This window comes from Eulemur rufifrons, chromosome 1 (assembly GCF_041146395.1).
Source record: "Eulemur rufifrons isolate Redbay chromosome 1, OSU_ERuf_1, whole genome shotgun sequence".
Classification (NCBI taxonomy): Eukaryota; Metazoa; Chordata; class Mammalia; order Primates; family Lemuridae; genus Eulemur; species Eulemur rufifrons.
Window position 1 is genome coordinate 35127616 of NC_090983.1, and position 12858 is coordinate 35140473.

Here is a 12858-nt window from a genome sequence, read left to right on the forward strand (position 1 = left end):
AAGAATATATTCACATGCTATACATCCAATAAAGGGCTAATAACCAGAATCTACAAAGAACTCAAGCAAATCAGGAAGAAAAAAGTCAAACAACCCCATTAAAAAGTTGGCAAAAGACATGAACAGAAGCTTTTCAAAAGATGATAGACTAATGGCTAATAAACATGAAAAAATGCTCAACATCCCTAATCATCAGGGAAATACAAATCAAAACCACAATGAGATATCACCTAACCCCAGTGAGAATAGCTTTTATCAAAAAGTCCTAAAACAATAAATGCTGGTGTGGATGAAGAGAGAAAAGAACATTTATGTACTGTTAGTGGTACTGCAAACTAGTACAACCACTATGAAAAATGATATGGCAATTCCTCAAAGAACTAAAAGTAGACCTACCATTTGATCCAGCAATCCCACTACTGGGTATTTACCCAAAGGGAAAAAAAAAGTCATTTTATCAAAAAGACACTTGCACTCAAATGTTTATCACTGCACAATTCACAATTGCAAAGATGTGGAATCAACCCAAGTGCCCATCAATCCATGAGTGGATTAATAAAATGTAGTATATGTATACCATGGAGTACTACCCAGCCATAAAAAATGAATTAATACCTTTTCTAACAATCTGGATGGAACTGGAGGCCATTCTCCTAAGTGAAATATCTCAAGAATGGAAAAACCACCACCACATGTACTCACTATTAAATTGGAATCGAACAGCACTCACATGCACAGATGGAAGTCAAACTCAATGGAAATCAAGCAGGTGGACGGCGGGGAGAGGATGGGTGAAATCATACCTAATGGGTACAATGCACACTGTCTGGGTGACGGGCACACTTTGTCTCAAACAGTACAAAAGCAACCCATGTAAACAAACCATTTGTACCCCTGTGATATTCTGAAATTAAAAAAAAAATGCCAAACTATTTTCTAAAGTGGTTATACTAATAGGTGTATGGTAGTATCTCACAGTGGTTTTATTATTCATATTTATATTGACTGATGTTAAACATCTTGTCAAGTGTTTATCTACCATCCATATATCTTTTTTGGTGAAATATCTGATCAAGTGCTTTGCCCATTCTTTTTATTAGGTTTTCTTCTTAGTGAGTTTTTGAAATTTTTTATACATTCTGGAGATAAGGCCTTAATCAGAAATGTGATTTGTAAATATTTTCTGCCAGACTGTAACCTGTCTCTTCAGTCTCATAATGTCTTTGAAGAACATAAGTTGTCAGTTTTCATAAAGTTCAATTTATCATTTTTGTTCCTTTATGGATCATGCTTTTGATGTCAAATCTAAGAAATCTTCATGTAATTCAAGATCACAAAGATTTCCTCCTATGTTGTCTTCTAAAAGTTTTATAGCATTAGGGTTTACAACATTTAGATCTGTGATCCATTTTGAGTTAATTTTTACATATGGCATGAGATATGGATCAAAGATTTTTTTTGTTTTTGCATATGAAAACACAATTATCCCAGCACCATTTGTTGAAAAGACCATCCTTTCTCTTTCAGTTTTGTTGAAAATAAAATGTTCACAAAATTCATTATTTTGAATAGATGGCAGATTAACATTATTCTTAAATTACAAAAGGAATGAGTGAAAAATCTCCCAGTCACCCAGTTTTCTTCCTCAAAAATAATGTTGTCAGTTTATTATGATTTTAGAGATATATCCTAGCACATACAAGTAAACACATGTGTATATTCTTTATCTCCCCACCTCCTTTGCATGCAAATAGTATATATTACATTCTTCTGAATTCTGGTTGTTTAAACCTAATAATATACTCACCTTGAAGCAAGTATTATAAACTACGGATACACCATCATTTATTTAGACAGTATCTTTTTTCACTTTTTTTTTTTTTTTTTTTTAAAGATATGGGGCTTCACTGTGTTGCCCAGGCTGGTTGGTGTGTTCAAATCCTGGCCTCAAGCAATCCTCCCACCTCAGTCTCCCAAAGTGCTAGAATTACAGGGTTGAGCCACTGTGCCCAGCCACCAGTCTCTTACTGATGGAATTTTGGTTGCTGTGTCTGTTGCTATTAACCAACAGTACTTCACTAAGTAACTTTGTAAACATGTCATGTGTATAAGCTAGTATATCTGTAGGAAAAAGTCCTAGAAGTACGTTGTGGGGTCAAAGGTATGATAAATATTGCCAAATTGGCCTCCATAGGAAGTTACACCATTTTACACTCCCAACAGCAACAAAGAAGATGTCTTTTCCCCACATCTTCCCTGACATTATTATACTTTCTTAAAATTTAACCTGTAACATTTAATACTTTAACTTTTTCTGTAAGGAGGTCAGAAAAACACAAAGGATACTGACTTATAGGTTCTGAAAATTTATTGGATTTTGTCCTAGAAAAGTACACAAGGAAGAATACAGTTTTTGAAATTTTCCCAGTGTTTATAAGATACAAAAATACAAAAATGCCACTAGCAAAAATGTTTACAGAAAGTATCTAAATAATAGTCTATTTTAGAAGACAAGCTATGGTACTTTCTTTTTCCTTTTCTTTCTTTCTTTTTTTTTGAGACAGGGTCTTGCTCTGTTGCCCAGACTGGAATACAGTAGCGTAATCATACCTTACTGTAACCTTGAACTCCTGGGCTCAAGCAATCCTCCCAGAGTAACTGGGACTATAGGCATGTGTGCCACCACACCTGGCTAATTTTTTTTTTTTTTTTTTTTTTATAGAGACAGGGTCTGGCCATGTTACCCAGCCTGTTTTTAAATATCAAGCAAAGATGGATGCTTTAATAAATTTTCTCTGGAAAATATTTTCCAATGCTCAATTTCTTGGGGCTGCTTAATGTATTTCAATTTTAAAATCAGACTTTATCTAAGCATTTTAGCTCAAATGGTAAGATTAGAAATTTTGAATTTTTAAAAAAATCAAAATTAGATAAAAATAACTCAATTGTTACTGTAAAGCCACATTTTTTTCTATGTCCAAAACAAAAATTAATTGATAGTCAGGATGATGGTTTCAATCTACATAATCAGTTTTTCCTATTTGTGAAGAACCTAATTTATAATATCTTCAAGCGTTATCTTTCTGGATTGTCACTATTTTTCTTCATTCTTATATAGATCTGAAATTTTCCTAAGATTTAATTTGTGGTCTTCACTTACCGAATCCCGTTTAAGAAAATTTGGTGATTCACCACGTGGTAATGGTCTTGAGGCAAGAATCTCTATTTTACCTTCTAGTCTTCCCTCCATGGTTTTAATAGCATTCAAAAGAGTCTTGAGAGAGATTCTAGAGTCTCCAATCTCCTGAGACGTTCTCACTGAAGACATGGTAGGTGCAAAGCTCACGCGGCGTGTAGAGTTTGGAATAACACTAGGCAAACCAACTGAAGTTCTTTCCTTTAAATTGTTTACATGGGGCCTAGAGCTTTCAAGGGATTTTGAAGACACAGGCCTCTCTGGAGATTTCCTTTTTCTTGGAGGCATCACCAATTAAAAACAATAAAAGCAGCTAAACCTACAGTTATTTTTCAATGAGTTCCCACTTTACTAGGAGATACAACACAAACAATGTTCTAGAAGAAGCCACAATGGAAAATATATTTGAAAATATGTTCCTTTGCTTTCAGGATGAAGAGATCACACTGTAAAGTATGACCTAGTGAAGAAAGAGACCTTAAACCAAATTCCCTGTAAGAGACTGTATCTAAGGAAGTCCACTTTAACAACTTTGTGACCTCATCACTCATCAGTAGAGTCAGTTGGTTAGAACCCTATGAGGATTCCACTTAAAGACATATTTAAGTTCCTTGATTACCAGGGGTATATATACACAATTGTCAGAGGCACAGAAGTTACACATGCTTATACTAAGAGTTAAAGATTTTTAAAATACTCAATCTAATTATATACATTGGTAAATTTGTAAAGCACTGAAATGAATCGCTTTCTTTTGGTAACACCTTCCTGGGTTATGTTACCCACTAAATGTTTTATGTATCTTATTTAACTTTTCTCTATTCATTTGTTAAAATGTTATGTGACCTATGAAAGGTTTTCAGCCTCAATAGCCACCATGCTGACAGGAAAGCACCTTCACTATTACCACCTCTTTCAAGTGAGCGTCTGTTGCAGGTGTACCTTGTTGACATTGAGTTCTGAGTCTGCCTATAATTCAAAAAAATAAAGATACTTGTTCCTCATGTCTTCCAAAAATTTTAAGGCTCAATTTAAAAACTCCTCCATGAAAGCATTTCTCAATGCTTCTAGTGGTAACACGCTCCCTATGAATGCTTATTAATACAATCTATTTTTTTTCTGAAAGACATAACTTTCTGCTAAGTTCACTGAGCACATTCCTAACTGCCCTTTTAGAAGCAAGTTGAATGACCCAGTCTTGCTTCAAGCATCTTTATGAATTCCTGAGGCTTAGTAGAACCCCATACAAAAATGTTTGTTGAAGTGAGTCAAGTGAGAGAATATTTATCTTTCTGGTATTGTATGGTAAGATGGGGAGAGAGGCATCAAACAATTTCTTAAAAACTAAAACAACAGCAATCTACTTTTGTAGATATTAATCACACCTGAGCATATTTGGCTTCTAGAGCCTTATTCAACTTGCGTAGATGGTCATTCTGTGAACTGGTTTCAGTGAAAGATTGTAGTTGTTCTTCTAGTTGTTTAACTTTTATCTAGAGGAAAAATAGAAAAGCAATACAATAAGAAAACAAAAATAATTTTAAAATAAACAATTTTAAAAACATATTTATATACTCCAGAAGGAAAAAAATATGTTTTGCAAAAAAAATTAGAGAATCCTTAATATTTGCAAAAAATAATCCTAAGGCTTTTTAATTATGCAAGAAATGCTATTTCAACTCATAGCTAAAAGTTGGCTATAGCCAGTTAAACGTACCAAGATAACTCATTTAGTTTCTATTGTTTATGGACACACCAAATGGACATGACTCATGAATATAACAGTGAGATTTTGTGGTTAATATATTTCAATTTTAAAGGAATTGGATAATTCGACTTGTCAACTTGCAAGAAGCAGCCATAAAGTCTTGTGTTTTACTGACAGAGAATTATAAAAGTTGAATAAATGGAATTCTTATATGCTGAATTATACTTTAAAACTAACTCATAAAGGTGACCATTCACATATTTCTCTATAAAGTTAACATTTTGGGGGATAATATCATTTAATATATACTCACAAATCTTGAAATCCTGTGTTTTTCCATATTTTCTTCCTCTTACCCCCAACCCTCTCATACAAAACAACTAACATTACTGAGCCTACTCCTGGATCAGGAAAAATTTCATCCAAAATTTTTTATTTAAATCAACTTTTTCCTCTTTTGCTACCTTTAATTTTTCCTATCTGTGAAGGGCAAACATGTCTTTGGCAGTAGCTACTGGACATTTTCAGCAACTGGTAAAATTTGAGTGCTAATATTAAGGTGTTTTTTTTTTATAGGCTGCATTAAAACCCACTTTTGTCTCAGGACCTCTCTTCTTCCATCAGTAGGATTCCTTATTTCTCCACTTTTGCCTGTTTCTGTTGCTATGTTTCCACAGTGTATAGTATAAAAGATGTGCTGTGGCTCCCCAAAGCCATCAGTAAAAATTAATCATGGTTTTCACTTAAGGTTTAGAATTAAAACAGTTTGCCTCTAAATGGAGGTACTGTTGCAACAATTATTTTCATTTTAAACATAAACTAATTGTTATTAATTCATAGAACCCAAGGGAAAATAGAGTGCATTTGACTCTAAAGACTTTTAGGTTTGCCTCTCTTCAAATAAAACACAGAATGTCCTTATTCCCCAATATTCCTCAGATTATATAGTACAATGCCCTGAAACTCATCAGATGGCATGTTATCATCTAGTACTTTATACGGAGTTTCTTATTTGGCAGAATTTCTAACTCAGGACATTCAAAATAAGAAAGAACATAGGAGGACAGGTCAGAAGCAAATAAATCCTGCTGCCTCTCAGAGGTCTGGTATTTCCATGATCATTAAAATCCAAGCAGTTTCTATAACTAGCTTATCAGCCAGTCTCAGGAATAGCATTAATTTGGCTCAAGGCCAGATCCCCATATTGTTTAAAACCATACACACACTCACACACACACACACAATTACAAAAATAACACTATAGAAACTACAAGACAGCTAGGAATAGAAAGGACCTCTCCTTAAATCTGTTTTGTAATACAAGTATCCAAAAGTAATGCAATTAATACATTTTAGTGCATTTATAGTTTGAAGTGAGCTTCAGAGTTAAAACAACCTAAACTGCCAAAGCTATGTATTTTGATTAAAAGTACAAAATAGATTCAGGAAACTCATAATTTCTGTGCAGCATAGATTTTTGTCTTTTAAAACCCTTACCTATTATCCATATAATGGAATATATCAGCAATGGAAATCAAAGAACCACCACCACAAACAACAACATGGATGAATCTCACAATTATAATACTGGGTGAAAGAATCAAGAAATAAAAAAGCATATACTGTGTGACTACCTAAAGTGCAAATACAGATAAAACTTTTTAATACATGGGGTATTAGAAGTCGGGATGTATAATTACCCTTGTGGGGGATAGTTACTGGAGGGGAATTTTGGGTGTTGAGAATGTTCTATTTCTTCATATGGGTGCTAATCACATAGATAATGTTTATTTTGTAAACAATTCATCGGGCTGTGCTATGTGTACTTTTTGGTATATATGTTATAGTTCAATAAAAAATTTACAAAACAAAACACACACTTAACTTCTAAATTAAGGTCACAAATGCAGTTGCTTATGGGGCCAGGCAGCTAACATAATGTTGGAGTTCAGTTGGTTTAAAGTGATGGGACCAGTGGTAGACAGAGCAAGGCTAAGGAACTCAGACTGACATGTTTAAAACCAATTTAAAAAGTGTTGGAAATCTTTCAAACATATATAGTAATATCCCAGCTACCTCTCATTCAACTTAAAATAATAAAACATTAGCAGTACAATTGGAACCCTCTGTGTAGCCTATCCCAACCAAATTTCCTCCCTCTATCCTAGAGTTAACCACTATGCTAAATTTGGTGTTTATGATTCCCATTCTTTAAAAAATAGTTTTAGGCCCGGTGCAGTGGCTCACGCCTGTAATCCTAGCACTCTTGGAGGCCGAGGAGGGCGGTTTGTTTGAGCTCAGGAGTTCGAGACCAGCCTGAGCAAAAGCAAGATCCCGTCTCTACTAAAAATAGAAAGAAATTATATGGACAGCTAAAAATATATAGAGAAAAATTAGCCGGGCATGGTGGCACATGCCTGTAGTCCCAGCTACTCAGGAGGCTGAGGCAGGAGGATTGTTTGAGCCCAAGAGTTTGAGGTTGCTGTGAGCTAGGCTGATGCCATGGCACTCTAACCCAGGCAAAAGAGTGAGACTCTGCCTCAAAAAAAAAAAAAAAAAAAAAAAAAAAAATTGTTTTATTATATATTTATTCCTAAATAGTGTGTAGTATTGTTTTATGAGATTCATCCATGTTAACATATGTAACTCTAAGGTACCTATTTAATATACCCTCTTGCATATATTGCTTTTAAAATTGGCATAACTGCTTTTTGGAGAAATTTGACAAAATCTATTAAAATTCAAGATATGCACATCCTACAACCCAATAATTCTATTCCTAAGAATTATACTCAGCCTAGTATATTTTTTTGTATATAAGTAAACATGTACAAAAATTCATATCAGCATTGTAATTGTTTGCAAGCAATTGAAAACTAGCTAAATATCCATCAACAGAATACAGAAATATATTGTGGCATATTTATATAATGAAATACTACACAGAACTGAAAATCAAATTCAAACTATGTTTGAATGTGAGGCAGCAGTTTCTGACAGTCTAAATTAATATCTAAAATATATTATTTGTATCATTAACAACTCAATTCTGAAAATACAGTTTTTACCTAATATGATTCCTGTGTAATATTTTTAATCCATCCTAATCCAACTGAGAGAGAACATACAACAGACTGTTGTTTCAACTATGTTTAGTATGCCGCTCTTCCTTTAAACTGTCTCGCAAAAATTATATGCTGTAGGAGCACTTTTCCTAGAGCTAATAAAGTCAGTGCTTTTGGACTGTGCCAGCCCAAAGCTGACATAAAAGCACCAGTGAATCAATAGTTTCAAAAATGTCTCAGCCTTCAAAGATTAAAAAAAAAATCTTAACCTCTTACTATAGGAATATGAGCAGCAAAAAGGCATGTATTTGACTTACGATTATGTGGATAATTTCTAAGACTACATAGTAGAGGTCTTAAAGGTCAGATAGGTAACATCAGACCCTTCATAAATTTTAAAATGTAGTCCACTCCCAGCCAAATTCTGGCTTTAAGTCTGCCCTGAGGGCTTGGGATTTATCTTATAAATTTAATAAGGTACTTCATTTCTCTTGGGAAAGCTTAAAAAAGGTCAAAATCGTGGGTCATAACTTCTTATGGGATCATTAGTTTCACAAAAGGGAAAGTTCTTTCAAGCCAGTAATAATTTATACACCCAGCCTGTAATGTTGCCTATTTTTCCCAGTGAGAAGTAGGTAAGAGAAGTATGCTTACCTGCCTCATTTTATAGGTGATTAAGATGAAACTCAAGAAAACTTAAGATGTGTCCAGGGTCACACAAGTATAGATAATTATAATCAAATGCATCACTGCCTTTGGAAAATATTAATTAAAAGCAAATAGTGGACAAATAGTTTTATCTTTTTATCAGACTAGTTACGTATCGTTCCACAAGCCTGGCTTACCAACCACCTTTCAGATAGCTTGCCATTTCTGGGCCCCATCTTGTCTGCTAACCCTATGGTAAACCCTTTCAGTAGATGAGGATGAGGTTAATGCTGACATATCTGACAAGTCTCTAGTGAGATTACTTATTAAATCAGCTCTACAGTTGTCCCTATGATTTAAATGTGGTTTGTCTCTGCCAAAACTCATGTTGAAATTTAATTGCCAACGTACTAAATGTTGAGAAGTGGTAGGACCTTTAAGAGGCATTTGGGTCATGAGAGATCTGTTCTCATCCAGGAATTAAAGCAGTCTCACAGGAGTGGGTAAGTCCTTGCTCTGGCAGGAATGGATTAGCTGTATTAAGAACAGGTTGTTATAAAATGAGGCTGCCTTTTATATTTGGTCTCTCTGTCCACTTCCCCATCTGCTTTCTGCCATGAGCTGAAGCAGCACAAGATGGCCTAATCTTGGACTTCCCAGGCTTCAGAATTGTGAGCCAAATAAACTTCTTTTCTTTACAAATCACCCAGTCTCAGGTATTCTGTTATAGCAACAGAAAATGGAGTAAGACAATTGCCAAGCCTAACTTGGCTTCACTTCATACCATTTAGTCCAGTAGTCCTCAACTGCGGTTGCACATTGGAATCATCTGAGGAGCTTTAAAAAGTATCAACATCTAGGACCTATCGCCTAAGATTCTGATTTCATTGCTCTTGGGTACAAATCTAGTCATGGGAATTTTTTCCCCTGCACTTCATTATAAAAATTTTTAAACATATATTAACAGAAAAATTGAAAGAACTTTACTATGAACATGCATATGCCCACCATCCACATTCTATCATTAACATTCTTTACTTGCTTATCACATATATATAATTCCCTCTATCCATCCACCAACTCCCTTTTTTAATAATGCATTTTAAAGTAAACGGCAGACATCATACACTTCCTAGCATGAGGATTTTTAAAAACTGCCCAGGTGATTCTAATATGTAGCTAAGGTTCAGCACCACTGATCTGGACTTCAGTGTTTCCAATGGAGCTGGGTTAAATCAGGCTTAGCCATACCACTTACGAGCTTCCTGCTCTGTAGGTACCATAGGAACTAAACCCACAGGCAGCAAAATAACAGTAACATCACATTCACTCATGTCTATTCTATTGCCTCTGAGTCCCAATTTCCAGGGCTATTTCTTTTTAGAAAGTGTGTTGTTTAAAAAGAGAGAGAGAGAGAGAGAGAGAGAGAGCGCGCGCGCACATCCATAGGCTCTCTACATTCTCAGTGAATGACCATGCATTTGATAATTATAATAAAGCTTCAAATAGTCACAAAATGGGTTTCGACTTCACAATTTTAGGTTTCAGCATTAACTACAGGTATGTGAACAGAAGTCACCTGGATGTTCATAAGGCAACAAACTCAGGGAGATTCAGAGACTATAGAATTAGTCAATGACAGAGCTGTGTCTTCTCAACATACAGCAGTATTTAGTTTGCCTATTGGTATTTAAAAAAATCAGACAATAAAAACCAGAAAATAAATCTCATACCTGGAGTTTTCCCTTTTCATAGGCCAATTTATTTTTACTCTCAGTAATTTTTCCCAATACTTTTTCCACCTTCTGTCGGGCAAGCTGATGAAGCAAAAACACAGGCATCAGTACTTCTAGGCATAGAGAGGAGTAACCATTTTCCCCAAGTATTTATACCATTTCTATCGGCATAAGATCAAGATTCATATTTATTTGCTATGACTGCCTCTTAATCTTTTGCTACATAGCTTATCACAGTGCTAATGTGCAACATGTACACGGACTGCTAATAAAAGTAAGAAGCCTTAAAAGTCCCAGAATTTGTTTTTTTGCATATTAATTCTTTTTTAATGTCAGTTATTCCTTTGTAGTTGTGATCCAACACAGACATGGTATGACTGTATCAATGGTTGTAGGTAGCCCAAGGAGCATTATACAGTTCTTTAAGAAAACAGGAGCTACAATTGACCACGACCACTGACAGTAGAGGATATTTCTGTTACCACAGTAAAATGCAGTTAAAAAAAATCTCTAGGCCAGGAACAATGGCTCACACCTGTAATCCCAGCCCTTTGGGAGGCCAAGGCAGGAGGATGACTTGAGGGCAGGAATTTGAGACCAGCCTGGGCAACATAGTGACATCTCTACAAAGAATTTAAAAAATTAGCCAGGCATGGTGGCACATGCCTGTAGTCCTAGCTACTCGGGAGGATTCTTTGAGCCCAGGAATTCAAGGTTACAGCAAGCTATGATCGTTCCACTGCACTCCAGCCTAGACAACAGAGTGAGACCCTGTCTCTTAAAAAAAAAAATCTCTAAAGAACAAAAGAAATGTTTATTGGATACTCAAACTCACTTAACACAGTGTTATGTGGGATAAACACTACTGAAGGTTTGATATTTCATAAAATTACATATTACTAAAACAGCCTTTAATGACAGTTTTCCTATATTATTTTCCTCAGACTTTGTCAGAAAAAAATAAGTATACAATATAGTTTTCTATTGATTAAATTTTTGGCCATATTGGTACTTCCTTTATATAATATGAGAGCCATGATCAGTGATCGAATATGGAAATTTTTACCCTCCATAATCAATGTCAGGGTATTAAGGAAATATTGATATTTGTCATATGTCAAAATCATCTTCATAAACCAAGTGTAGGGATAATACACATACAAGTAAATGTGACTGAGAACAAACTCTCACTCATTCATAGGCTAACTAGCTGCACTATGGATCATTTGCAATAAATCTTGAGTTCAAAGTCTTATTAATTTTGGCAAATATACTACATTGGCATAATTCACTATCTCTGGCTTATATTTGCTTAATTTATGAATAGAGGGCCTTTTAAGCATTTTAAACCAATTTAGACTTCTGTCTTCCACCTTAAGTTCATAAATATGAAACCATGTATATAGGGGTATTAATTTACATAAGAGATATTCCTCACTATCTCCAACATAATTACAGGTATTCTTCAGTCACCATTTTGGTACTTTATTTCATTTTAAGTGTTGTGACCCCAACACAACTGTTTTTATTATTTTATTTTTGTACTGAGACAGTGTCTTCCTCTGTCACCCAGGCTAGAGTACAGTGGCATGATTATAGCTCACTGCAACCTCAAACTCCTGGGCTCAAGCAATCCTCCTCCATCAGCCTCTCATATAGCTGAGACTGTAGGTGTGTGCCCCCACACTCAGATAATTTTTCTTATTTTTTTTGTAGAGATGAGGGTCTCACCCATTATGTTGCCTATGTTATTCTTCAATTTCTGGCCTCAAGTGGTGCTCCCATCTTGGCCTCCCAAAGTACTAGGATTATAGGCATGAGCTCCCACACCTGGCCTACCCGTTTTTAAACAAAAGCAAAAACACATTCCAAACTAGATTACTATATAATAATATGTAACTCATAATTTTCTTCTGTTCAAAATATTTACACCATACCATATGTTCTACAAGAAGGCACACTAGTCTGGAGCAATGTTTTCTCCTTGGTAGTTGCCTTGACTAGAAGAATTAGCATTTTAGACAGATAAGACTTCATAAAAAACCTATGGATAAGCCATAAAGAGTGATTAGCCCTAGTATACCACCTACCCTAAAATTATGCATATTCAATATAAAAACTTATACTCAAATTAGGCTTCAGTGTATTAACTATTATGACCATCTAAGTATTTCTCCTATCAGAATCAGTATTTCATGCACAATTATACATATTCATAATTCAGTTTCTTGAACTTTTAAAAATCACTGTGTGTTGTTCCCACTAAGGCAAATGAAAATATATTTTTTAAAGCATTTAGATCAGTAGTGTATTGGTTTCAAAATAACCTAAGGGAAATGTAGACTGCTATCAACAAATAGGAAACTAGAAATAATAATCATAAAGTTAATCATCAATTAGTTTTGTTTGTGGAAGATATACAATTCTTTTTGTCACAAAATTTTTATTTTAGAAACTATGATGTAAAATCATTCCATGAGTGCAATATTAAAGTTTGGGATTATG

At 34.7% G+C, this 12858-nt stretch overlaps 1 protein-coding gene across 3 annotated transcripts in view; it reads right to left on the bottom strand.

Moving 5' to 3' along the window:
- The window catches only part of CCDC150 (coiled-coil domain containing 150), a 65873-nt gene that overhangs the window by 16338 nt on the left and 36677 nt on the right, over positions 1-12858 (bottom strand). For 2 of the 3 annotated variants that reach the window (XM_069469036.1, XM_069469028.1), the window contains 2 exons: positions 10351-10434; positions 4582-4689 (listed from right to left, as the gene is read on the bottom strand). In XM_069469036.1, the coding sequence (XP_069325137.1) occupies positions 4582-4689; positions 10351-10434 (192 nt within the window). Of the gene's footprint in view, positions 1-3160; positions 3709-4581; positions 4690-10350; positions 10435-12858 lie in introns of those variants that run through there. The other variant, XM_069469045.1, reaches the window with a different exon arrangement.